General features: G+C 45.8%; 1 protein-coding gene across 11 annotated transcripts in view; it reads left to right on the forward strand.

The window, feature by feature from the left end:
• The window catches only part of OPCML (opioid binding protein/cell adhesion molecule like), an 854468-nt gene that overhangs the window by 652901 nt on the left and 174293 nt on the right, over nt 1-27274 (forward strand). For 8 of the 11 annotated variants that reach the window (XM_039496207.1, XM_039496208.1, XM_039496206.1 and 5 more), the window contains one exon: nt 21613-21845. In XM_039496207.1, the coding sequence (XP_039352141.1) occupies nt 21613-21845 (233 nt within the window). Of the gene's footprint in view, nt 1-14308; nt 14468-16916; nt 17028-17932; nt 18082-21612; nt 21846-27274 lie in introns of those variants that run through there. The other 3 variants (XM_039496215.1, XM_039496217.1, XM_039496216.1) reach the window with 3 other exon arrangements.

The following is a 27274-nucleotide window of genomic DNA, read 5'->3' on the forward strand; positions in this document are numbered from 1 at the left end:
GTTTGCGGGAACAAGCGCTCCTGACCGTCTGGCTGCCCAATTTATTTTTTCCCTCGCTTTGCATCAAAACTGGAAGGAACGACGAGGTGCCCATGCTGAAATTGCTTTTTGGCGGGCTGGATTTCACGCTGAGAGGGAAGCGGCGGCTCGGAGGCGAATTGGAAAGCCACGCTTGTCAGGAATGAAATGTGATGAACTTCAGAGGGCATTTTTATTTTTTTTATTGACATGCAACAGCTAGCGTCGGCATCTTTGTAATATACTGTGTTCTGGAGACAGAGCTTGACCGGGCACGTTCTGGTGGAAATGATACATATTTATTAGAAAAGGGGAGTGCAAAATTATAAACCACTCGATGTGTCAGATGCTATATCAGCAAAACATTTCTGTTATTAAAAATAAAGACAAAGACAGTCTTGCCATGACAGCTTCTCTAATGTTAACTTTATTATGAAGCGACCTTCTTCCTTTGCATGAGATTCAGGTCCTGACCCCGGGTGGTCATTAAAAATCCCATGTCATTTCTTGCAAGAGAAAAGATGCATTGTCTGGGTTGAATTCTAACTCTGAGGATTTGCACTGGGCTAAACTTTCAAGTCCTTGATTCCCTTGTTATTGGCTCCTTACCAGAGCAAAATTCCCATTGATATCAATGAGAGTTTTGCCTGAATAGCAATGGTGATGATGATGATGATGATTTTAGGAGCACGTTAGGGGCCCTGATTGAGATCAGGGCTTCAGCATGCAAGGTGCACATGGTAAGACACAGACCATGCCCTGAAGAGCTGACATTCGAAATACCAAGACAGAGAAAAGGCAGGGGAGAAGAAAGTACAACTCTTCCCATTGTACTCTTGGGGAGTTGAGGTGCAGAGAGATTGACTTGCCTCAGGTCACACAGGAAGTCTGTGACATAGCCCGGAATTAAACCCAGACCTCTTAAGGGTTGAGTTTTGCCAGAATAAGGAGTTCAGAATTTGGGCTGTTGAGCTTGTAGTAAATCTTGTCCGTCCATCCCTCTGTCCATCTCTGTGGCTGAGATTCTGTGTTGCTTTTCCTGAACAATGCAGCCCAGAGGAAGAGGTGCCTTTGCACCTTTCTGATGCTGGCATATTCCAGGAACCAGTGTGACATCTGACATAATGCAGAGCAGCCAGGATGTACAATACGTATTGTCCCTCCTTGCATTCCCCACACCAGGCAGGGATCCTCCTCACGTGCTTGATACACCTCCTGTGGCTTGTGAAGGGACCTGTTACCACTGTCTTATACAGTGCTGGACAATTTCCCCCTTTCTGGCTATGGGGCTTTTACGGCCTATATATTCCAAAGTGTATAGAGGCCATATTGAGGGGGGCGGGGGAATCCCTCCCCTTACATTTATAGTACACTCATCACTACAGTAGTGTATAGCAGTTTTGCAGTATCCTGTTAAACAGCTGCCAAATTCCACACCAGATGTGTTTGCATTTCAGTGGCAGGTGAAATGACTCCAGCACACACTATAAGGAAGTAGACTCTTTCTGGCTGAAACACGCTTTGTTAATATTAGCTCTGTATTATAGCAGGAGAGGCAACAGACTGCTCTAATGGTTGTATATTCTAGCCCCACTGTTTTCGGTCAGTTAAACCCAGACCCTCAAAGGTATTTTTTGTGGGGTGGGGGTAACTGACTCCCATTACAGTCAATGGGAGTTAGATGCCTTAATACCTTCGAGGATCTGGGACTTAGAATTTAGCAACATTTTCATCCTTCAGACTGAAGTTTTCCAGGGCTTCTCTCTGGCCAGAAGTGGTTTCTATACCTTCTTTATAACATGTATTTATTTGTCTACCTCTAGCATGTCCCCCGTTACTCATCAGCTCCTTAAACTAAACAGCCCCAGTCTTTTCAATGTCTACTTACATTCAAAGTCTTTCCGGCCCTCTCCTCATCTTCATCCCCTGTCTCGGAACCCTTTCTGTTTCTGCTATTTTCTGATCAAGCGTGCGAACTGGACCTGAAAATGGTTGAGACTTCTACATTTAAGCCTCTCTGCCTTCATTTGACCCTCTGTAAAAAGGAGGGAAGTACTATGGATGTGTATCATAGCAGGGACCTTGAAAAGCTCAGTTCATTAATATGCGTACAGCACTTTGACATCTTTAGACAGAAGTGCAAGGTGTTATTATAATATTACCGTAGCTCAGTTAACTTCCCTTTCTACCTGAAACCCGCTCTTGATCCTTTTACCTGTGGTAACAATTATCTGACTATGTTTTACCATCTGAATATTTCAATTCAATTACATTTTTGAAACTCATACAGCGAGGTTCAAAATGATCACTATATCACTCCAACTTTCCACCATTTCCAGAAGGTTAATTGAAAGGCAGCCATCTTGGTGACGTTTAGACAAATGAGGATAATTATGTGTTCTCCAGTTCTTTGAGAGGTTAATTGCTTAGATGTACGAAGACTTGAAGAACAAAGAAGGAATAAATCAGACACAGGACTATGATCTGATAATGTAATTTGGTATATTCGTGTACAACTCAAACAAATAAACTCCCTAATTAGATGAACTCATTCAGTGGCATGGACACACTGCCAGTTTGCTTGTGTCGGGAGCCCTGAATCCACACATTTCATTCAGAAGCCAAATGAATCACTCCTCAGGGAAGGCTCAGAGACAGGTTGTCTGTTTAACATGAGAGAAACTTCAGCAATTTCCTAGTGATGGAGGTAGGAGGGAAGGAATGGGAAATTGATCAATATTTCTGATTCTCTCCTAGCAGATGAAGATGTTTTACTTCTTAAGGCTTTGAGAGTTTTTTTGTTGTTGTTTTGTTTTCAGTTTTTGTTGCACCTGGTGTTTCCTTTTCCCATGGGAGCCACTTTTGGCTACAGGAGAGAAAATGAGGAATTGTATGCAGGAGCAATAAATTGCTTGAAAGCGGGTTGTCAGTGAGGATGCTATTGGTTAATACATACCTCTCTTTACAATCAGTGCACATACTGCTTAACTGAAGCTCTGCAGCTGGAATTACTAACAAATGTGTTTGTCTAGAGCAGCTGGTGCAATTGCAACAGGTGTATCTAGTCAGTGCACCCCTGCAGGGCAACTGAAGGCACTGGCTGTACCCAGGGAACACCCTTACTCACTGCATTCACCCACGGAGCACAGTCCGTCTCTAGCAACTGGAGCGGTCATGTCCGGCCAGGAAAATTGCTTCTCAAGCACAAACCGTCAAAGAACACAGTCCTCCCTCTGGCCAGAGATACGGGTCCACCTCCAGGGCGGCCATCCCAGGAACACATTCTGACCGGGTGTTCATCCTGGACACATGCAGCGAGAGTTCCAACTCTTCACCTCCAGTGTAGCTAGAGGTATAAAGTCTGTCCAGAAAACATGTCCCTTGACTGGGACCCACGTAGCCAGGTCCAGTCTGGGCCCTGCTTCTCCAGTGCAGATGTGACTATCTGATCCTTACCAGAAGCACATTTCTCCAGGTCGGTCATTTTATTTGTTTAGATCCTGTGCCCATATTAGCATCGTATTCATTAGACAGGCTTTTCTTTTTTAAGAAACCCTCAGTTATTTCCCCCTCTTTTTCGTAACATACCGAAGCATTTGGGAGGAAAGAAGTTTTATATCCTAGAGAATTCCAGGGAAATTAGATGTTAGCAAAGTCGTTTTGCAGTTCTGCTGAGATGGCTGCTTCCTTCCTGTCTGTTGAATGAAAAATCCCACTTTAATTTCAGAATGAGAAATAAAATATTGAGTTGAATCTAGACACATTTAAAGAGGTGCTGGAATGTCAGGCATTAAATTTCCTCAGGTGGGTTATTTTATTTTGCTTAATTGTTGGTGAATTTTTTGCAAATTGGCAATTATAATCTCGAGCTGATTGCTTACCCAGGTAATTTAAAGATTTCTCATTTGGCAGGAATGGTTCATAACACCTCCCATGAAATATGGTTTCATCATCCTCTGAGAGCGTTTCCTTCTTTCTCTACAGTATTACTCCTGCCCACAGGACATTGGCATACTAATTCTGTTTGCTGTGCCTTGCTAAAGGAAGTCAAGATTCTTTTTTGTTCTTTGTTTTTTCTTTTCATTTGTGTTTGTGTGTGTCACAGATCTGGACGGCCTCCCCTGCCGATGGCCCACCAGATGCTATGAAGGGAATCCGGCCTCTGGATCCCTGGATGTTTTAAACATCCAGAATCCAAAGAGAGCCCAAGCATTGCTTAGTGCCTGCAACTAGTGCTGACTCCTCAGATACCCCTACATCTTAAACCCACCCTCTCCCAGAATCCCTCCAAAGGTCTGAGCTCTCTGGGTTACAGTTTAACCATCTGAGGGCACATGGTGGGGGTAGCATATCACACAGACATCTAACACATTATTGCTTTTTACTTAATCACGTGAGAAATACACTGTTCTATCCAACCCTGCCCGCATCTCCCTGTCTAGCTCACCCTTCCCTTGAGAGTCGTGGGGAACCATCAGTGTTTAGGTAGGTAGGTAGGCAGGGTCCCTTCCTCCTCCTGCCTCATCTGACTCCTGCAGCAGCTTCCCTCATCTTAAGATGGGGGAAATGGCCAAAGAGACTAAATGGAGCAGTTTATGCCCTTTTATAACCTTACAGTCCCTCTGTTGTCAGGTAATCTCCTGATTATCCTCCTCAGGGTACGTCCATACTACCCGCCCGGGTCGGCGGGTAGCGATTGACTTCTTGGAGTTCGATATATCGCGTCTCATCTAGATGCGATATATCGAACTCCAAATGCGCTCCTGTCGACTCCGGAACTCCACCACCACGAACGGCGGTGGCGGAGTTGACGGGGGAGCCGCGGACTTCGATCCCGCGCGGTGAGGACGGGTAAGTACTTCGAACTCAGCTACGCTATTCGCGTAGCTGAACTTGCGTACCTTAGTTCGAACCCCCCACCCAGTGTAGACCAGGCCTCAGGTGACCAGAGACACCTCCCAGGTGCCTTTGTTACCAGGTGACCTCTCCTCTGACTAACCAATTCTTCTAGGTAGGAGCTATCTTCTTGTCTAAAATGTTTTCATTTGAATAGATGAGCATAGCAAGTTAATGACCATGTCTTGTTAGTCCTGTATCACTGTCCCTTAGAATTCCAGTCCAGCATAGAGCCAAACAGATAATAAAGAAGGCAAAGGGCTGCAAATGGAATTTGCAGCTTGGTAAAAGTACATACAGAGAGTACATAATCTCACAGAGAATTCACAGATTGCACAGACAGATTCCTCTAATTATCACAGCATGTTTGCAGTTTCCCCCCACCACCACCCTCCAGGGAGCTGAGTGTGAGATTTTGCTTGCTCTTCCCAACCATAAGCAGCATGAATCTCCATTGCCTTGCTCCCTGTGTTGTCATTTCCACCTCAGGGTAGTGGAAGTAAAATGCTACCAGTGGCGTGAATAAGTGGGGAGTCCAGATTTGTGCCCACTTTGCAACCGATGGAAAGGACTAGAAGGAAGCGCAAGGTAGTGGAGAAGCAAGACAAAGGTTTTGAAGGAAATGGGCCTGAAGACCACTTTACACCTCTCTGGCTGTGTGTAAACTATATTTAAAACCATTGTGTGGCCCATTTGTGCTGCAGTATAAAATGGCTTGAGTGTAAATGAGAATCAGGGTTGATAGGTAGGTCAAACTGGGCTCTGAAAGGGGTTTTCATCTAGCCCATTCTTCTGTGCTGCCCTTTCCTCCAGTACATTTGACTAGCTGTAGGTGGAGCACAACGGATTGGATTTAGCTAGACTGACGTGAAAAGTTGGGACTCTTATCAAGACCTCTAGGCTACGCCAAAACTGCCAGAATGAACTGATGCACAGCTGTTGCCTCGTAGCAATTTTGTAGGTGGTTGGCAAACTGAAATTTCCTCCCGGGAGAAATTTAGAATGAAAACACTTGGTTCCATTTTTTTTTTTTCAGTTGAACAACTTTGGTTTTCTCTGGGGAAGTTTTGAGCTGACTAGAAATTAAAATATTCTCCCCCAAATCTAAAGTTAGGGGAGTCTTGAACTTTCGCTTGCTACATGTCGGGCAAGATGCTTTTTCTGACCATCTGTTAGGCCAGCCTGAAATTGCAGTTTAATTCTCCATATTTGCTCTTGTATTGTGTATGAAGATACCGAGAGTTTATCCACCAGTCCAGCTGTTTTGAAGATAATTACTACAGAACTCAACCTGATGTAAAATAATCCTTCTGGGCAGGCAGCCAAGAACCTGAGTCTTATCCTCCAAAGACTGAAACTTCTCCATTACCCTTAAGAGTCACAGAGATAGGAGCCGGTGTCTCATGACAAATATATTTTGGGAATGATTACAGGTGAGTCAGAAGTGGAACCTCAAATCAAACCTCATCAGTCTTCAAGCTCAGAGGCACAGGATTTGAATCCTTGGATCCCAAAGCACTCAGATATCCTGGTGAAGGTGCCTAGGTACTATGGTGTTTAACAGATTGTAAGTGCTGCATGAGAGGTGAATTATGAACCAGATCATACGGTTTTAGTTCTGGGCTGAATCCAGAGGACCCTATTTGACAGTTCTCTAAGAATAACACAAGAACGGCCCTTGTTGCAAAATTTTGGCCTGGGATGACCATCAGAACTGACGAGCATGGTGCAACTTCAACCATTTCAAGCCCAAATCACACAAGAATAGCTCACAAGATTATGGTGATGCTGAAAGCAAGCCCAATGTCCAAGGTTGGACTTAATCTCCAGCGCAAGCCCTGGACTCCAGCATCCACCCGGTCCAGAACTTAACACACGTCCTTGGCTTATCTATGGAAATAATGGCAGGAGAGGGTTTTTAAGATCACTTGACATGCACAACACATTCTCCAGGGATCTGACCAGTCTAGTTTTAAATGATTCAAACATTCCATTGCTTCTCTTGCGAAACTGTGCCATAGATCTCATCCAAATACCCCACCTAAGTCTTCCTTCGCTTAACTTCATCCCGCTTAACTCCTTGCCATACCCACTTTGTACCAAACTATGCATTTCTTCCTCCCCCTTTTGGTTATGCCTTTTCCAAACAATGATCCTGTCCCTCCCCTTTTGTCATCATGAGGCTTCATGCAGCTGGCAGATCCTCAGCTGATACAAACTGACGTAGTTCGATTGACAAGTGATCATTGACTGAGCCATTATTCAACACTTCTGTGGTGCTGTCCCGTTTTATGCCAGCTGATATCCAGTCCAGTATATGAGATTCATGGACAGTGTGGGCCATGTGATGAAACATCTGTAACTGTGGGTGCTCTGAACTTTACAAGTATTTTCTTTTCCTGTGTACTGATGCTAGTCTGGATCCTTTCATGGATTCCAGCCAGAATTCCACCGGCAATTTCACTGTCTGAGTGATTCAGCACTGCAGCAGCTTGAAGCAGGTACTCGTGATATAGCTGGTCCAATTCTTCCTCCAGTCCTTAGGCATCAGTGGCAGATTTAAGATCCCTCTGCTCAAATAGCCAGCTGTCCCTTTTATCTCATACCTGCACTGGGAGTCTCCTGGCCCATATTCTAAGGATACTGGCAAACTCATTTCCTTGTTTGCCACTGCTGTGTGCTGGGAAGACTCCACTAAAGTCGGTGAAGCTGTGCCTGCTTTAACGCAGAATGAATTTGGCCCAGTTTCTTGGTTCAGATGGAGATTGTGACCAATCTGTCAGGAAGACTGAATCATAGTAGCTAGAGCCTGGTATTAACACATGTTAATTACTGTTACTTAATTACAGAGCTAGCTGAAACCGCAGTGAAATTTTCTCTCTCTCTCTCCACCCCCAAAGGTGGAAGAAAAAAAAATAATCTAGAGAGCTCCAGGTTCTTACATTTTCAGGTCTGCTAACACTGCTAGCAGTAAACTCTGCTTTTCTTCTCTTTCGTTTGATTGAAGAACACTAGAAATCAGCCGGGGAGCAGGTGCTGTATTGTGTTAGATTAGCACTGATTGAATTCTTACACAGCCAGCTGATTGACGCACGTGTTCTGCAAGCACATGATTCTGCAAACGCCGGGTTGCAATGAGGAGGGTATTTTGCTGGATCATGTCCCTTAATCAGCACCCTTGAATCTGTCAATATTGTCAGCAGGTATCTCTCTCTCTCTCTCTTCTTGGGTTGTGCTACGGAGCAGAACCCTAGTCTGGCTGTGCAAGTCGTCTGGTGGTTGAGAGGAGAATTCAGCCTCCTTGACCAGAAGATGCCTGTTTTAGTTCATGCTCTGAATCACCAGTTCCTTATAAAATACAAATTGTTAGGCTATAGGACAAAAATGCCAAGTGGGCTGTTATGCCCCGAGCCATCTATCCTGTGCCCACATCTCCTGCTACAATATAACCCCAGAAGAACAGCTGTTTGGGGAGCTGCCGGGGACATTATAATCCAGAATATATTTCCCATGATGCTGCAGGATGCTTTGTTGCTAACAAGGGGTGGATGCCAGAAGATTTGCTGGTTTGGAGAAGAGCCCCAATGTTGATGTGCTAATTACTCAAACTACACAACTCCCTTGAGGGTGGAAGACTAGTCTGGTGGTTAAAGCAGTAGATGGGGATTCAAGAAGACAAGGCTTAGTTCCTAACTCCGTCACAGGCTTCCTGAGTGACCTTGGGCAAGTCACTTAGGGCCAGGTTTTTAAAAGGATTGAGGCAGCAAAAGATGCAGATAGGTTCCTACTGCAATTCTCAAAAGAGCCTAGGAACCTAATTCAATGGGAGTTAGATGCAACTGGGCACCTATCTGCATTTTAGCACCTCAAAATCTGACCCTTAACCAGATTTTCCAAACATCTAAGGCCCAGATTTGTAAAGGTTTTTAGGTGGTGGTCCGCAAAATGTTGCAAGGCATGAACAACGTAGGAGCCTGTCTCTTTTTCAAAAAGTGCCTTAGGAACTTAATACAAGTCTCATTGAAAGCCAATGGGACTTAGGCTTCTACTGCCTAACTCACTTTTGGAAATGACAGGCTCCTAAGTCACTGAGGCCTTCCAATGCTTAAGCTGAACAACTCGTAAATACCTTTACAAGTTGGGCTTTAGTTCCCGTTGAGGCATCACAGGGTATGTCTACACTGCAATGTAAGCCCAGGGTTAGTGGGACTTGAGTCAGCTGACCCATGTTAGGGAATCCTGAGCTTGAGCGTCTACATTGTATTTTAACCCTACTTTAAGAATTTTCTGACCCGTGCTTGAACCTAGAGCTCTGGCATCCACACTGCAGGGCGCAGACCTGAGTCAAAGTGACCATATCCCAGATTCCCTAGCACCTCCAAAATATGGTCGCTCTAGCCCTAGGATTGTGGTGCACTGTGGGAAAACTTTACTGCCTGCCCTGCACGTTACCAGGAAGCAGCTTGCTTCGCAAAAGGCTTGACTGGTTGGCTCTCCACTGCAAACCCAGGAGGCTCTCTGAGACGGTGCTTGCAGATTGGTGATCAGAAGAGAATGTGCTGATGCGGACCTGACCTGTTGCTGTTTGCTGGGGTGGGGGTAAGCTCCCTTTTCAGTAGAATGGACTGTAGATTGTTGGGATACAGAGGATTAAGGAAGCTGTCCCATGGAACTGTGGGATACTTCCAGATGACTCCCAGGACCTGAGTCAGGCTGTGGCTACCCTGCAAAGGAATAGGGCTTGGACCCTGGGTCCCAGCTTGACTCAAACTCGAACCTTTCAACCCTGTAGGGTCCTCGGACCCTGGACCTGAGCCCCAGGTTAGCACAGTTGCAGTGTAGATGCAAGGCTGGTTAGCCGTGAGCCCGGGATCAAACATGGGCTTATATTGCAGTGTAGAGTGGCCCAATTTTCAGAAGTACCCAGCATCACAATCCAACACCATGGGGAGCTGCTGAGTGCTGGACACTTGGAAATCTGAGCACTCCATCTTGGTGTGTCAATGGGAGCTGAGAGCTTTTGAAAATCAGCGCAATAGTGTCTCTCTCAGTCTCCAGTTTCCATCTGTAAAACCGGGCTAAGAATTCTTCCCCATTGAAGAGCGTCAGTGTGAGGTTAAGGTCCTTAATCCTTCTGTGGGATAGTATGGTGATGAGAATCCTATAAATACCAAGCTAGCCTGCATAACAGGTTCCCGTATTAACTGGTTCTGGTCAGGTCGTAGGTGCCACTTTCTTGTGGTATTTCAGTACACCTCCCAAGATTTATAAAAGGTTTGGGTTTGGGCCTAGTTTTAGGAGAGGGCACAGGGGCTAGTTCTGAGTTTATCCGCACTGGTCTGCTCATCCCTATTTGTTACATTTTGTGTACTAGTTTTCATTATCATGCAGAACATCAGGGACAGACGCAAGCATCAGCTTACTCTGATGTTAGCATCCAAGTGCCGTCTGTGCTATAAACATTCCCATTGATTTGCTCTATCAAAGGCCTCCTACCCTATTTCTTCTGCTGCTGTCTCATAATTCCTAATGACAATTTCCATTAAACCAACAATAGCTCTCTGTCCGCCTCACTTACACAGGACTTAGGCTGAGGGTGCCAGTTTTTTCCTCTCCACTGGACCTGTGCTGCTGCTTTAAAAATGCACTAAACTGCAGAGATGGGTTCGGGGCTGGAGAGGAGCAAGGTGCAGAGGCATTCACATGCATGCACCCCAAAAGTCAGTGCTGGGAAACAGATTGAGGTTTTGGAGATGCCAGTGCAGCTCAGAGGGCTTCCTTCTCCACTTTCACCCTGTTCTTTGTCTCTGGTGGCTTCTTCTCTGGAGGACCCTTCCCAATGGAGGACACACTTTTGGGGGGTAACCTGACAGTTGCTTGGGTTTCTGGAAGGCTGGATAACCATCAAAGAGAGAGCCCCAACAGAAACTATTCCGTTCGGTTGCTTTAGCTCCACTCCTTTATCATCTGGTCTGATTGAATCTGCAAAGCTGTCTGTGCAACCACATTGTGTCACTGATGTGAAAGCCCAGCGTGCATTCAAGATGGAAAAGAGAGACAGTCCTTTGCCTGCTTGCTAGGTCCCAGCTGACTAGTGTCAGACATCTCTTAGGCAGTCTCTACCTTTCGGTCAAGTGACCCAGTAGAGGTCTTGAGCAGAGCTCAAAACAAGAATTACTGCATGCAAAGCCTACTCTACCTGACACCTTGTTTTAAGAAGGAGCAATGGAGCAGACAGTGAGTTCAGGAATTGTGGGCCAAGTGATTCCATTTCACACTCTGAAGAACTTTCAGATTCCATTCTATTGGATAGGGTTAAGTGATCCTTAGACGGAAGAAAGTAATTTAGCTGCAGAGACTTTCTCTTCACGGGAGAGAGGGACCACTTGTGCTGCCAGACATAGTCAATGCACATTTGTGAAGCACTGTGAGATCTTCAAGTGGACAGAGCTGTAAATGGGAAAAGCACCCTCATCATTATTTTGATCAGCATCATGCTTCAGAATAGACTAGGCTGGTGGGTTGGGTGGAGGGGGGGCAAGGTTGAGATGGAGACACACATTCCAGACTGCAGAGCACTTGACTGCTTGAAACATGCAGCAGGCTCATGTGTCAGAGGGTCAAGAGACCCCAACTAGACAGAGAAATATAGGTGCCTAAATCTCATTGATTGACTATGAGAGTTGCATGCCTAACTGTCCTTTGTGCTTTTGAAAACCTGCCCAGTACGGGTGTCTACACTGTAATCCAAGGTCTGATTGTAGCTTGAGTGGCTGTACCAGTAATAGCACAACTAAAAAAAAAGCCATGGCGCATGCTTCAGCATGGGATGTACAAGCATGTCAGGGACCCTGGGTATGTACTCACATGGCTACCCTGTGCTGAAGTCTGCAAGGCCATGTCTGCATTGCCAATTTTAGACAAGCTAGTGTGGGTAAAGCTGGCAAGGGTAGGTCTACCTGAGCTGCAGTCACACCTTAGACTGCTGTGTGGACACGTCTTCAAGGTTTGTACTTCAGTAACTCAACAGCCCTTTTCATGCTGTTCCTAACAGCATCATCCTAAATGGTCGGCATGTCCTATGGAACATCTGACTTTTACATTCAAATCAAAACACATGCACACCCAGCAGAGTTCCCGAGGTTCAGCTGACAGACTATTTGGTGGGGAGAGAAGGCTTAGTTTTGGGTGGTAATATTAGAAAGGGATTGTGGATTACACAGCCCTTTGCTTCTATATAGCACCAAAGATCTATCACGTGGTCAAGTTCACTAATTAATGGCACTTTAGAGTCCCATTGCAATTGGCGCCCAGAATCTATGGAGTTAGCTGTTTTATCAGTACCATAGGTCAGACATAGCTATAAATAGGTAAATGTATTGTATATAGGCAGGTAGGTAGATATAGAGAGATAAACCGGTAGATGTATATAAGTAGATAGGTAGGTTTCTCTCTTTACTGGAAATATACTCTTGGTCCAGTGTAAATCTATGTGCATGCTACCACTTAGGCTGATGGGATGTATGCACAACTCATGATAAGCCAGGGACTTGCAGTACACTCGAGACGAGGATCTGATGGTTTGGTGCTTCGGATCACAAGCTGACCCCAGTGTGCTGGAGCCTTTCTTCAGAGCAAGGCAGTGAAGTTACCCTGCAGCAAATGAATCTGTTAAGACTTGATCCAAAGCCCATTGAAGTCAGTGGGAGTTTTTCCTAAGACTCTAATGGGGTTTGGCTCAGGTCCTTAGTCATCGAAATATGAATGTTTGTCTCTGTAAACCAGAGGCTCAGGCTCCTAATCAAGGGGAAGCTTATTTCAAGTTCGAATACTCAACCACAAAGCCCAGTCAAATTCCCCTTCCCAACTGAAATGACTCGATCAAGGGTTTTGTTCTTGTTTTCCCCCGTAGTCTGAATCTGAGCTTCAAATAAAAAGCTTTTAGGAAAAATAATAAAGTAACTTGGTTTAAAGGATCAAACCGTGGCTTCCGGATTTGCTTGATTTGGAGCATTAATTCAGAAAATCCAGTGAACAACTTTGGAGAACAGATACAGTCATTTAGCGGCTATGAGGCCAGCGTAAACTTGATTTTCTCTCCCCTGGTGCCTTCCGGTTCAGACAGGGTCAGTATACACTGACCGCAAGACAGCTCTGTCCCCATGAAGATTAGCATCACACAGCCTGCTGTAAACTGCCCATAGTCGGTACCTAGTCCCATTGAACCTTAGTCTGCCTACAGCTGTTCAAGCCTGCGTGTAGAAAGGAAATTCAAAGGGAAGAAAGAGAAGTTGTATCTAAATGACATAAAGGCCTCTTCTGTGTAACCGGAGATGGTGAGATTTGTGCTCCAGCCACTTGCTGAGTATGACCCTACTTATTTATTTAAATCTGCTGGTTTAGAATGTCCTCTTCATGAATCAGAGGGGTAGCCGTGTTAGTCTGGTTCTGTAGAAGCAGCAAAGAATCCTGTGGCACCTTATAGACTAACAGACGTTTTGCAGCATGAGCTTTCGTGGGTGCACTTGCATCCGAAGAAGTGGGTATTCACCCACGAAAGCTCATGCTGCAAAACGTCTGTTAGTCTATAAGGTGCCACAGGATTCTTTGCTGCTTCTCTTCATGAAGGTGCTCAAACGGGAGTTGAAATGTGATTTGGACCAGACCTGCGCAAAAGTGAGCCGCTTGAGTGAGCGGAGGGCCGTGTGAACCTTTTAACAGCAAGATGGGCCTGAATCCAACCCCAGAACTCAAATATTCTGGAGCTTTGTGGCAATCTGGATTTGGATCCAAACTTTGCAGGAACCCTTATCTCTGAAAAGAGCAGAACCGCAGCTCCTCAAGCGAAACATCCCCAGATTCTGAGGGCATTTGATCTCTATCCAAACATGGCTCATTCATGTTTCACTTATCCTCAGTGAGGGCACACAGTCCCCTGCCCATGAAGAAGCAGCATGCACATGTAGAACACGCTTCAGATGATCAAACAGCAAGACGACAAGAAGATGTGGAAAGAAAAAACATTGGTGTATCAGTGCCATGGAGCGGATAGACCCATGGCTTAGAGAGAAGAGATGATGCCAACAGCAGGGATTGGGAATTAACGCAAAGCGCCTTCTGCCCCCAACACCAAAAATAAATATCATCAGTGACAATGATGGAAACCCGACAGACACTGCCCTGCGCTCTGGGATATATTGTATTATACCAAACGTTACATGCTTTGCATTGCTGAGCGGGGATTAGTGGAACCTCCCACTTTGATGGCCTGTTTCTAATTTGCATCTTTAATGAGGTGGGACCCCAGCCAGGTTTTTGTTCCTTTGTGTTTACTTCTGAGGAACTGTGTTTATTTCCAATTATTACAAATAAATCTCTTCTTCCTTTTCTCCAGCTGCCTGGAATAAAAGACATTCAGAGCCTGTTAACTCTGTAGCCGGAGTGACTACCAGAAGAAGAGAAAATATTCAATTATGAGTCCCCTGAAAATGTAATTAACGTTCCCTTCTCAAAGAGCACGTTGCCTGCACTTCTGTTCTGCCTCCTTTTACAGGTAGTTACAGCTGGAAACTTTCACAGCTGAAATGTGGAGCCGATGTCAAGTAGCTAGAGCAATGAATTGGGAAGCTAAAGAATCTTTGGACTAAGTTATTTACTCTCATACATTATTGGTATAATGGCAATGTGTAGAGACCCAAATGAGATGGGAGCTCCATTGTGCTAGGCACATACATACATGCTGGAAGAGATGGCCCCTGCCCCAAAGAGCTGGCGATCCAACAAGGCATATTGTTCTTCCCAAAGTGCAGATGAGAACCCGAGGTACAGATGGATCGAGTGACTTGCCTAATGTCACACAGGATGTGAGTGGCAAAAGCAGTGCTTTGGCATCACGACCACTCTGCCTGTCTGCTGAGATGTTCTCATGGCTTTGAACTAAGCATCTGAACTTTTCAGGAGCTTGATCAAGTCGTCAGCGGTCTTAAACCTCCCCTCCTTGACACTTTTGTTCCTCCCAGGAATAGACTCATAGAATATCAGGGTTGGAAGGGACCTCAGGAGGTCACCTAGTCCAACCCCCTGTTCAAAGCAGGACCAAGCCCCAGACAGATTTTTACCCCAGATCCCTAAATGGCCCCGTCGCAACTCTGGGTTTAGCGGGCCTATCTGTCCCCCCCCCCCCCACCACACACACACACACTTCTTTATCTGTCACCGATCCCCCTAAACCTCAGTATTAGAGGAACAGTGGCACTCTGACTGGAGAGCAGCAAAGCCTCGTATTCCTCTAGCACTGAAGCTGGCACCACTGCAAATAAAACCTCGCCCCTGAGAAAGCAATGCAAAGGTGAAGCAGGAGCTATTCTCTGCAGCAGGCCTGCCTACTACCCCCCTAACATGAGACACAGATAGGAGTCGAGGGGTGGAATAGCAACCACAGGAGACGAAGGTGGCTTCTGTTCTTTAATCTTCTCTACATGGTAACAGCATGTCAATATCATTAATGAGGCCAGGCATAGGCCTGCCGGTGTGATCCAAGCAGGGGCCTTTGTTAATAGGCCTCCAGAGATAGGGGCTGACCACTCGCTCTAGCAGAATGCAAAGGACTTAGCAGCGCAATCTGTATTGTTGACACTAAGTAAAATAATTCCCTGGAAAACTTCAAAATTAGCATGTAAGGAGGAAGAATGGTTGCAATTAGAGTGCGAGCAGCAAAGTCTCGGTGCCCCAAAGCCCCTTCTTCATGCATCTTCTCACTCCGCGGCATTCAAATTTGTCTCCATTGTCTCTTCCAAAGCTGCATGACCTGTAAGGAAGCTCTTGTGCTTTCAGAGCTGTGATGGGGGGATAAAAAATGGGCCTCAGGAGGCTTGCGTTTAGAGAGCACAGATTTGTCAGTATCAGCACAGACAGGGTTAGAGCCCCGGTGCCGCATGGCTTCTTTTTGCCGCCTCCGCTCCTGGGGACAGAATGAGGAACTAGCCCTGATGGCCACCTGTTGTGGTGGGAGCTGTTGTCGGTGAACCGGTTGTGCTGCTGGTGACTTTCTTTTTCACTGTGTTTGCTGCCATGCGAGACCAAAGTCTCTATTCCAAAGAGCAGAGAATATAAACCAGACAGACACGGAGGAAGTTTTATGCATGTGATACACACAGGAGCACTGTAGTCGGACGCAACACATCACCTCAACAAAGAACACACCAGGCAAGAAAGGCTGGTTTGGTTTTTTTGTTTCCTGCAAGTTTGTTGGAAAAGCCACAGACTGATGGCTTTCTGCTATGGGCAAAAGTTATGCAGTTGGCTTGCCCAGCAGAAGTAGGTGTTTGCAAGTTGATACAACTTCATTCCTCCTAAGCCCAAATGCAAAATTAGTGACGGGGGAGGCTGGTAAATATTCGGGCTCTAGCTGCAGTGTTTGGTGATCCCAGTTCTGAACCCTTCCCTGTGCTCCCAAGCCAAGAAAGGCTAAAGCCTCTCAAAATTTGGATCCAGGTTTCAAACAACCCCCAAATCAGGTGATTATAAAAAATATAGGCCACTTGTAAAATTAGGAGCCAGGTCTGGTTCACATCTCAGCCCTACTCTCTAAATGTGGGAGTGTTTAGCTGAGGTTTTGATCCAGGCCCCTGTTTAGATTCAAGGAAGAGCTTCCCCAGGATCTGCAGTTCTTCAGGGATGCTGCCGTGAAGGGAGGAAGTCTGTGTGGTGGCACTGTGGGGCTGGCACCCAGCGCTAAGCACCCTCCACTCCTGCTGACTTCAGTGGGAAGGTTGGCCACTCTCCTACAGGAAGAGGGACTCTATCCTGGGAAAAAGATTTGGGGAACGGTGGGGTGGTAATAAGGGGAAGATGAGCTCCCAGTGTGATGCTGTGGCCAAAAGGGCTAATGAGATCCTGGGATGCAGGGGAATCCCGAGTAAGAGTAGAGATGTTCTTTTACTCTCTGTATTTGGCACTGACAAATATTACCCAGCCAAAACACAACACCTGAGACAGGTTATTTCCCGTCTCATCAGACACTTTCTCCGCACCTCCCCCATCTCCTTCTGGATTTGCTACACAATAATTCCTTGGGAGTTGGAGACGGAGCCTTCAGGAGAATGTTAATGCAGGTTTGTCTTTGTTCTTAATTAGATCCCTTCAAGGGAAAACCTCCTGGCCCGGTTTATTATCCAGCTTTGTCAGAGCTTGTCTGCTTTATCTAAACACTTTGGAGAAGCCTCTTTACCTGTTTGCTTTACGGGAGACATTATCATAATCCTGGTCAATTGGAAATAGGTACAAAGGGCCACTCCACAGATGAGGGGATGCCGGAGGCTTAGGAGCTAATGGATATTGGTCTTGGAGCATGTTGAACAATTATGCAGGGCGCTACTGGAATTTTGGTGCCTATGGGCATTTGTAGTTAGACCCAGATTTCCAGTGTGGGGTGTAGGCAGGTTCTAGAAATACAAAAATTGGCATACAAGTAGCCAGCCCATGTGCAAAGTGACAGAGTTTCTTGGTCTCACTTATGTTGGAGCATCTCCAGGACCTACGTGTCAAGTAGAGTTTGTTATTGCTGGTGATGTACTAGTTCATATTAACCATAGTCGATAGGTGTGGTGCTCTCTCCCACCAGACACCAGCCTGAGCCCACGTTTTGGCATTGTGTGAGGGTCATCTCTTTATAAAGTCACGCCCCATGGGAGTTTTTGCCCGAGAAAGCACTCCATAGAGCAAACGTGCAAAACGTACCCAACACACCCAGACCCATGCAGTTCTCCCACTTTCATTGCAAACTCAAAGCCCAGCCCAGGATCAGAGAGTCGCAGACATTGACAGGTGTATGGTTTTGATGCAGTGCATCAATTTCACCTGCTTTTTGCTTTGAGTTCTTTGGGTGCGTTCCAAACTCATCAGGCAGCTGAGGGAGGTGTGGCTGAGATTCATGCAGCCCTAGCTAGAGACACAGCGCACCTGATTCTGATCTTGTTTACTCTGTCTTTTAACTGAGTAACTCCACTGCTATCAACAGAGCCAATCCTGACTTCCACCGGTGCAAATAAGATCAGGAGTCAGACCCAGAAACTCACAAATACTAGACAAGCAGATGCCGTTATACGGAGGAAGGCATGTTGTTCTCCCCACTACACGGGTTCACCTGCAGTTGGGGACTGCACCCAGGTAAGCGAGAGAAGCATTTGAACAACGGAGTTTTAACTTGCACAAAACTGGAGTGAACAACTCTTCACTGTCACTTCAAACCCTAGTCCCTGTACTTCCCCCCTTAACGAGGGGACCAGATAGTACCTTGAGGGGCTTTATACTAGATATTTATATGAGTACAGACATGCAAGTTGTCTGTTTTACATATTATTGCCCTGATTTTTCAGTTCACGCAATGAATAATTTACAGAAAACGTGTGTAAGTATCTCTTTATTATTCATTATAATGAACTGAGACAGGAGTAATAGTCCACTAGACTGGAATTCCCTAGGGCTCAACTTAACTAGGCTGCGCTTAGCTCTCCCACAGTTCATTTGAATAAAGGGAGGGCTCTGAATCCTGACATTAGAATAGCAGGGTATGTTGCAGGTCGGGACTGGGCTGTGCTGGCAGAGTTCTGGGGGCGTGGGAGAAGGACTGGGATAGCAGTGGGAGGGGTGCTGCCCATTAGGGGTAGGGGGGTTGCTTTCAATTCAAGCCCAACTTTCATTTTGTGTATGGCCTTCCCCAGAATTTGCAGTTCTTCATGGCTGGCTGCTGTGAAGCGAGGAGAGTTTTGTGGTGGCACGCTGGGGCTGATCCTCCTGGGTGCAGGGCACGTCCTGGGAAGCACTGGCACCCTCTGCTGACTTCCAGGAGACTTGCATCAGCTCATCACCTTTCAAAACCTCACCTTGCAATGCTGGGGACAGGAATAGCACAGCATGGGTACAGCAGGTGAGGATTGAGATTCACTGGCCGAATTCTGCAGGACTCAAGATTAGCCCTGCAGATGATGCCAATGTCAGGATTAAGGTGCATTGGCAGAGTTGTACAGAGAAGCCAACACCTGGGCTGCCAATCTGGATTAAGTGCATGGGCAGAGTGGTATAAAGGGAACACAAAATATGATTCCAGTGGCTCAATCCCTCTGTTGTTTGAACTTTGATGGGGGAAATGTAGGGTGGAATGACACCTCTTCCCCATGGTCTGTGAGTCCACCATGTCCCATTAAATGATGCGGTGCCTCCTTCTGGAGTGGTGGGACCGACCCCTTTGCCGCTCCTCCGGCTCTTGAGAGGCAAAGCTTGTGTAGCTGCAGAAACGGCATCTTGTTTGAAATATGGCGGCCTCCTGGGGTAAAGGTAATAACATGCCAAGCTCAGCAGACCATCTGTCTTCCTAGGAGTCCACACTTGAAGTGGCTAGTGGGAGCATGTAGCCGCTACAAGGGGAGAATTATTTGTTTAAGGGAGAATATATCTCTAATTCCTCTGCACTGCCTGCCCAGGGGGGCACTGAAATATGCTTAATGCAGTCCCACCCGCACACCCCAAATCATAACCTTGATCGAGTTGACACTCGGTACACATGGCATGGGAGGCATATAACATTTCTGCAGCTTCAGTGCAAGAGGCCCAATGCTCCCCTCCTGCCATGTCTGGCGGCAGAGGTGAGTGAGATGAAACATCTTGGAAGGTGCTACTGTCAATGTATAAGTTTGAAGAGTGGTCTGAGCATCAACAGCAGCATTCATGCATGGCACGACCCAGCATGGCCTGATGATCCTGCCTCAGCACAGGGGGAAGGGCCAGATAACCTCTTGGGGGGTCCCTCCAGCCCCAGATTTCTGTGATTTCAATGGTGTTAATACTCTGAGAATTCCCCTTCCATACCAATGTCAAATCACATGCCTCAAACACAAAAATATATATACCTCTACCTCAACATAACGCTGTCCTCGGGAGCCAAAAAATCTTACCGTGTTATAGGTGAAACCGTGTTATATCGAACTTGCTTTGATCCGCTGGAGTGCGCAGTGCCCCCCCCCCCCGAGCACTGCTTTACCACGTTATATCCGAATTCATGTTATATTGGGGTAGAGGTATATCTGGACCCTCTGCTCCCATCCCATTTGAAAACAGTAGTAGCCTTGTACCTGTTCGTTTGCTAGAGATTAATGGCCCGCTTGGGTCAGTATGGGCTACAGACACCACTTTTCGGCAAGGAACGGTGCAGGATCAGTTTAGTATCTGAGACAGCTTCTGATGGGGGACTGTGTCCCATCTGCAGCTGGCTGAGCTTGATAAGTCTAGTTGGGTCTATAACTGTAAGGGTAGTGGTGTGGTTAAGGCATTCGCCTGGGACTCAGGAGATCTGGCTTCAATTTCCACTCCTGCCACAAACTCCCCATGTGGCCTTGAGCAAGTCATTTCTCTCAACTTGCCTCAGTCCCACATCTGGAAAATGGGGATCAGAATACTCCCATTTCCTGCCCTTCATCCCTCCTTTCTATTTAGACTGTAAGGCTCGGGTTTTTTAAAGGTGTGGAGGTGTTGCTGCACTCAGCCTTCAAGTCCTACGTGACTGAGGTGGCTAAGTTCCATTTTCATAAGAGGTATAGGAGCCTAAGTCTATTGAAAGTCAAAGAGACTCACGTGCCTAAAGCCCAGATCTGTAAAGGTATTTAGGTGCCTAATTTGCATTGATTTCTGTGATTTGAGAATCTGGGCCTAAGTCACTTGTGAAGTTAAATCACTCAAGACTTGCAATGCTGAGCAGGGCAATGCCTAAATCCCTCAAAAATCTGGGCCTATGTGCTTTGGGGGGCAGGGACTATTTCTTAAAGTGTCTTTATAACACCTAGCACGCTAGGGCCCTGATCTCAGCTGGGTCTTATTGGCACTGCTGCAATGCATATAATAATAATCACCAAGCCACTTCCCAGCTCTTTGCCTCAGTTTCCCCATCTGTAAAATGGGGATATCACTGGCCAGCCTGTCAGGGGAATTACGAGGGTTAATTCATTCATGTATGAAAAGCCCTGGGAGATCTTTGAAAGGACAGTGCTGTAAGAGGACCAAGTATTACTATTACAACCCACCACACCAGTAATGTCCATTTGATCACAACCAAGTGTTCTTGCCTTCTATGCTTGCTGAAGCTTTGGAAAGAAAGGGAAGGCTCTGGAGACATGTTCAGCTCTTGCTATAGCCAAACATGTGACACTTTTTCCACGGGTGCTCCCGTGCCAGACAGACCCAGGAGTAAAATACATCAGGTGGGTTGTGTCAAATATCCTGGGATACATCCCCTCCAGATTCTTGTGCCGGACTTTGGAACTGAAGGGCACTCTATGAATGTTTCTGGTATTGTGCATTCTGAAATGTCCTGTGGAATAGTTTCTGTGGTTCTTTTTCCAATTCATGTGGGTTGTAATCTCTTGGGGGTCAGGAACCTGCTTTTTACGTGAAGTCCCTACTACAATTGTGGGGGCTATGGAATAGGAATAATAATGAATATGTTTGCTAGAGTGGTTTCTATAAAACCCCATTTGATTGTTTTGCCGCCCTGTTGTTTGCGTCTCCATTATCCTGTACAGAGTTTTTACATACTAAGTTGCCCAAAACCACTAGTGAAAAAAATGACCTCTTTTCAGCTTCACTATGGGCACGTTCCCAGCTGGCCATTGGCCTGTTTTCTGACGCTCTCTCTCCCTCCGTTTGTAGGTGTACCGTGGACGAGAGGGTCACGCGAGTAGCTTGGTTGAACCGAAGCACCATCCTGTATGCTGGAAATGACAAGTGGTCTATAGACAACCGCGTGGTCATCCTATCAAACACAAACACCCAGTACAGCATCAGGATCCATAACGTGGATGTGTACGACGAGGGGCCCTACACCTGCTCCGTGCAGACAGACAATCACCCGAAGACCTCGCGGGTGCATCTGATTGTGCAAGGTAAGGCCCAGCGCTGCATTCTGAGAAAGAAACTTGTTAAGCTGAAGGCAGCCAGGGCTTCCCGCCACTACAGCTTCTATTAGGTGCTGCTGATGACGCGCAGGGGATAACGAGACATAATTCCTGCTCGCTGTCTTGGATGCTCAGTAGCCGGGCATTGAAATCTTGTCCTTTGTCTGCTTTTCCACACCCTCTGCTGGGTAGAACTTGGGCCAATGTCCTCTGATGATTATCCCATTGCAAGTGCTCTGCCATCTTGGGATTGAATATAGAACAACTAGTGACTCCACTAATTGAAAGTTTAACTTGGGCCCCTTTAGTGCTTGCTGCTTCCAGTTGGGGATTGCACCCAGGACTAATGGTTGTTAGCCAGGTATGCTACCAGCAAAGACATGGACCCATCAGCTTAGAGGGTCTGGATTGTTGTGGTCAATGAGCTCAGCTGGGGACTCTTCTTGAAAATACCCCCGGTAACAGCTGAAGTATTTCCCATAGAAGGCGAGACTGGCAAGCTGGAATTTGTTTTGATGGTATCCTAGGCGTTGGGAGGGCCGGCCAGTTCGTGCTTTCCCGCCTGCTGTGGGGGGCTCAGTTCCAGAGGAATAAGGGATTCTTAGCATTGGAAGTGATGTCTCAGTGGCACCTTACTGGCCTTGACAGCAGAGTTATCTTCTTCTTTGGGAAATGCAGTGCTGAAATAAAAGAACTGTCAGGTACTGTAGAGGAACAGATTCAAAGAGAACAAGGCTATCACTTTTCAGAAAAGACAACAGATTGTGTAAGTACGTCAAAGTCAATACAGGCCATAAAGGGCTTTTGGCACACAGCTTCAATGGCTAATGCTATTAGAGAAATGCCTTGGCATAACACAAGCTGTTGGGTTGAAAAGTGGGCGTCTCGGAGTCTCTTCAGTCAGAAGGCTCTCAGAGCTTCTAGATCTGAGACGGGCTGGGTAGGAGGAGGTGGGCTGCAGCATGAATCTCTTTTTGAAGGAGTTCCATTGACTTGGAATATTTGATCCAAATCAGAAGAGTCTGAAAGCTTCCAGTACCCGTTGGAGAACATGAATTATAAACTCAAAAGGCATGCGCCCTGCATCCCCTGGAAGGAGATGGAATCCTCCTTGCATGACTAGGTCAGGAAAATGTCCCTGTGCATTAAGAAGAGGAGGTAGCACCGGCATCCTATTGGTTAGAAAGATTTGGTCACTGGTGGAAAGAGCTGTCAAAGAAGGGGGTGTAGGGCGGTTTCCACAGCCAGTTGAATCATAGAAATAAATGCTGAAATGCATTGGTTCCATTATCTCCAAAGAATAATGAGACCAGTGTTGGCTGTGTAAGGGGCTCTTGTTTTTCTCAGCACTAAACAGATTTCACCCCTTCACCAGCCACCCACCCGCCCACTTCAATTAGAAAGTAACTCCAGATCCCTACTTCTTTGCAACAGCTATTGGGTTTTGTCCAGTCTATAGATTAATTTTTCAGAGTTAGTGTTAGTTCAGGTTAGATAAAGATAATGAAAGTTTCCTAATCCTCTTAAAGAAGATTTATCTGGCTGAGTAGAAAGCTCTCCGAATACAATAAGGCATGTATAAAACCAGGACCTAATCTTTCCTTTAATTTCAAACAGCTGATGGGTATTGATTTTGCAATGAGCAAATCTGAAAAATTTCTGTGCCCCAACCTGTTCCTTAAAAAAACTCCTACTATTATTTATCCTCTCTCCATTTAGAAATGCTAAGGTCTGATTACTGCCACCAATCAGCTGTCATTAAGGAAGAGAAAAACCCACCCAAATCTGTCATCTACCCTGTTAATTATGTATAGATCTAAGAATCAGTTACCTCACCACTTGCCCAGATTATTGTATGCTGTTTTTTCTTGCCAAGCTTCTGATGGAATTTACTGTCATAGTCCATTTGGGATGCACTGTATGCTGCACCAGGCATTCTAAAATAATCTAGGCATTGTCACCAGGGAAGGGCAAAACTGATTTGGGAAAAACAAAATAACTTACTGGGCCTTTCCCTCCCCATTTAGGGGCATTTCTAGATCTGAACTCAGACGAAGCAGCTGTTGAAATGTTTGCATGGCTGCATATTCCATTTTTACACCCATCTACACATCTCACATTCAGCAGGGTCTAGAAAGCAAAGTGCTAATATACCCCCCCACCCCTCCAAAAGCCTGATCTTGCGAGATATGCACCTAAATTTGCAGATCCAATAGACTCTGAGAAATCTCTTTCTAGAACCCTAATCTATTTATCTACCCTATCCCGTCTTTATCTTTCTAATTTATCCATTGCCCATTTCTGATGTATCTGAGCACTTGACACCATTATATAAACCCACATGGGTGATTTACTGGTGGACTTCTCCTTTTCTTTCTCCTCCAAGATCCAAATTCCAAATTTTTGAGGTTCACCCATACCTAACTGTAACTAGAGGCAGGTTTCAGAAGGCAAGTTTCAGAACTGGATATGGATTGCATTTAGCAGAGGGTTCAAGAAGCAGGTTTGACGCCAAGGCAAGTGTTCGGTGTCGGGTTTGATGATGCTGGAATTCCTTGTGCCGGTCTTATGATAGTTTATCCCCAGATACATGATTTTGAGATATGGTCCATCTTGGCCTGAAGTCTTAGGAGAACAGCAGTTGCCATGAGATTTTGGCTGCATCCAAACCATTTACTACTAAATGAACTATAAAAATCCTGGTGTGATTGTCTTATCTCTGTACTGGCATTTCAGTGTAACTACTTATGTGGTTAGAGCTACGCATATGCTTACGTACCTCACTGAATTGGGGCTTATGTGATGCAATGTAATGGTTATATGCCCAGTTTCAAACTGGAACCGGTCAAAATGTGTCTGTTCCTGCTAAGTTTCACTTTGAGCTTTGAGGTTAAAATTCCCACCAGTACCATCGATCTACAGCAGGCATCGTCCCTGGTGTAATTAAGTCCATGGAATAATCATAGGGATGCATTTGGCCCTGCGATTGTACATGGTAGTTCTAAACTGGAATTTACAAGGGGGCAGAGTGTGATGTCAGGCTTAGCTACAGCACCGTTTGCTGCCTCCGACTGGAAAAGACTGGATGGGGACCAATATTAGGAGAGGAGAATGGTTGCAATATAGTTAGAGGGCAGGAAACAGATGGAAAGGGAGGGGCTCTCTTTTTTGCCGCAAGGGTGTGTTTCTGAAATGAGTGTGTGTGTGAGATAGAGAGAGAGAGATTATAGCTTTGCCTCCTATTTCCCCCTCCGCACGCTCCACCTCTCTTCTGCACATAACAACCAGTATCTTGCCTACTAAAATCCTTGTGTGATTATCTTATCTCTTTAAAACAAGCCGAAAAAGCCTCTTACTTCACAGAGACACTTGTGCCAAAACTCTGCTTGCAGCAGAGGAAAGCGCAGGGAGGTAGAGATCCATGGGACCTGCAGCCATGGCTTTCACAGCAGCGCAGTCTGCAATGCAGACCTTTTCCCTAAAGCGCTCAAGAATCAAGAAGGTTAGGGATTGTGACATTCATGGACGACCTTCCTCTGGAAATGCTTTATTTCCACACACGGGGCCAATTTTGGCTCGAGCGTAACCAGGCATTGTTCAGTTGACTTTAATGGAGTTCTCCCCACTTAACGTCAGCTGTGAATTTGGTCAGTAGTTCTTAGCTTTACCTTTCTCCATTCAGATGACTGGATCTTCCTTTCACACTCTCCGTGTCTTTCAGGTGTTGTGATCATAACCCAGTGCTAAGGATGCTTGTGGCCAAGTGATGTTTGAAGCAATTTCACTGCTAGTATGGATAGGGCAGAACCAGAAAGTGCTCGGTGGTGCTGAAAATGGTTTTGTCCCATCCGTACTATCAGTTAAGCCATTTTCAGGACATGCTCAGGGAGATTGAGGGCAAAGGTCATAACAGTAGGTCAATTTCCCAGTTTAGCCGGGTCTTCTAAATTGAATCTGAGCTTGAGGAGCACACGTGACTGTGCGAATAACTGATTGTTTTGGTCGGCTGGCAATTCTGAAAAACGGGGAGGGGGGGAGGATTGTTTCAGGCTGACTTAAAACCAAAAGTTTATTGAAATTTTCAGCTACACAAAACACTAATAGTTTCAGGTTGAACAAAACATTTTGTTTGACCTGCAGTGAAACTTTGCATTGAGATTTGGAGCTTTTTAAAACAAAAAGTCATTTGGAATCAAAAAAATCAAAAAAGTTTGTTGACTTTTTTCAGATTTTTCTTTCCACATGAACTATTTAGCAAAACCAACACAACTTTGTGAAGCAGTTCAGAGTCACTGACACTGCATTTTTTCCCTGAAAAAAAGTTTCAGCTGAAAAATGTCACCCATTTGTACAGGTGACCGCACTATAATGGAAACCAGGTAACCGAGATCCAGTACAACTTGAACATGTAAAAAAGCTTTTACTTTACTGGCTTCCTATCAGTGGAAATGCATTAACTATTTTCTTCTGTGTGATTTGAGACTGCTAGCATAACCCATAGCACAGAGACGTGCTCTGTCCCCCTCTAGTGGCACCTAGACCATCGAGAGCAGGGGTTCTCAAACTGGGGGGCGGGACACCGCAGGGGTCGCAAGCTGTCCGCCTCCACCCCAAGCCCCGCATTACCCCAAGCATTTATAATAGTGTTAAATATATTAAAACGTGTTTTTAATTTATATGGGGGGAATCGCACTCAGAGGCTTGCTGTGTGAAAGGGGTCACCAGTACAAAAGCTTGAGACCCACTGATTTAGAGATTGATGAGGCTGTTACTGCCATGGCTAAAAGCTATGTACCTTTCAGCTCATGAACTAGAGGCTCATACACTAAGTTTCAGAAGTCCCAGGTTCAATCCTGCCCACTGACGACATACACTAGGACTTGCCCTCTAGGAGGGGATCCCCTTTTCCCCCCAACTTTTTTTAAAGCAAAGTCATTTGCTTCATTTTCTCCCTCCAATAAATCCATGAGTTGATACTGCCCGGTTGTCATTTCAATGGAGCCATAAGGTACTACATCAAAGACTGGTCATAGGAGATACAGAAACTTTCACCACTTGTTTCCTGCTTCAGATGCAGCCCTGGTTGATAATGAGTGGGAGCTGTTTTGCTCTGACAACTCTTTGATGGCCTGAGTCCAGTTCTGAGCGGGGCAGTATCACAGAGCAAACCACCAGTGTTGACAGTAATTACCCATCTCAGCAGAGAGGCCAAGGACTAAATGGGCCATGGAGACTGAATGCCCATCTTAACTCTGCGGTTGTTTTTTTCTGGTTAAGGTTGAGACTTGCAGGATAAGAGCAGCATATGGAGAATTTGCACAGTTGCGGCACACGTCGTCCCTGTTCAGTGGCTAAGTAGAGGATCCATTCTCTGGGGCTGTCAGTCAGTATTAAATTCATGTACATTTTCAATACAA

Source organism: Mauremys reevesii, linkage group 12 (genome assembly GCF_016161935.1).
Source record: "Mauremys reevesii isolate NIE-2019 linkage group 12, ASM1616193v1, whole genome shotgun sequence".
Lineage (NCBI taxonomy): Eukaryota > Metazoa > Chordata > Testudines > Geoemydidae > Mauremys > Mauremys reevesii.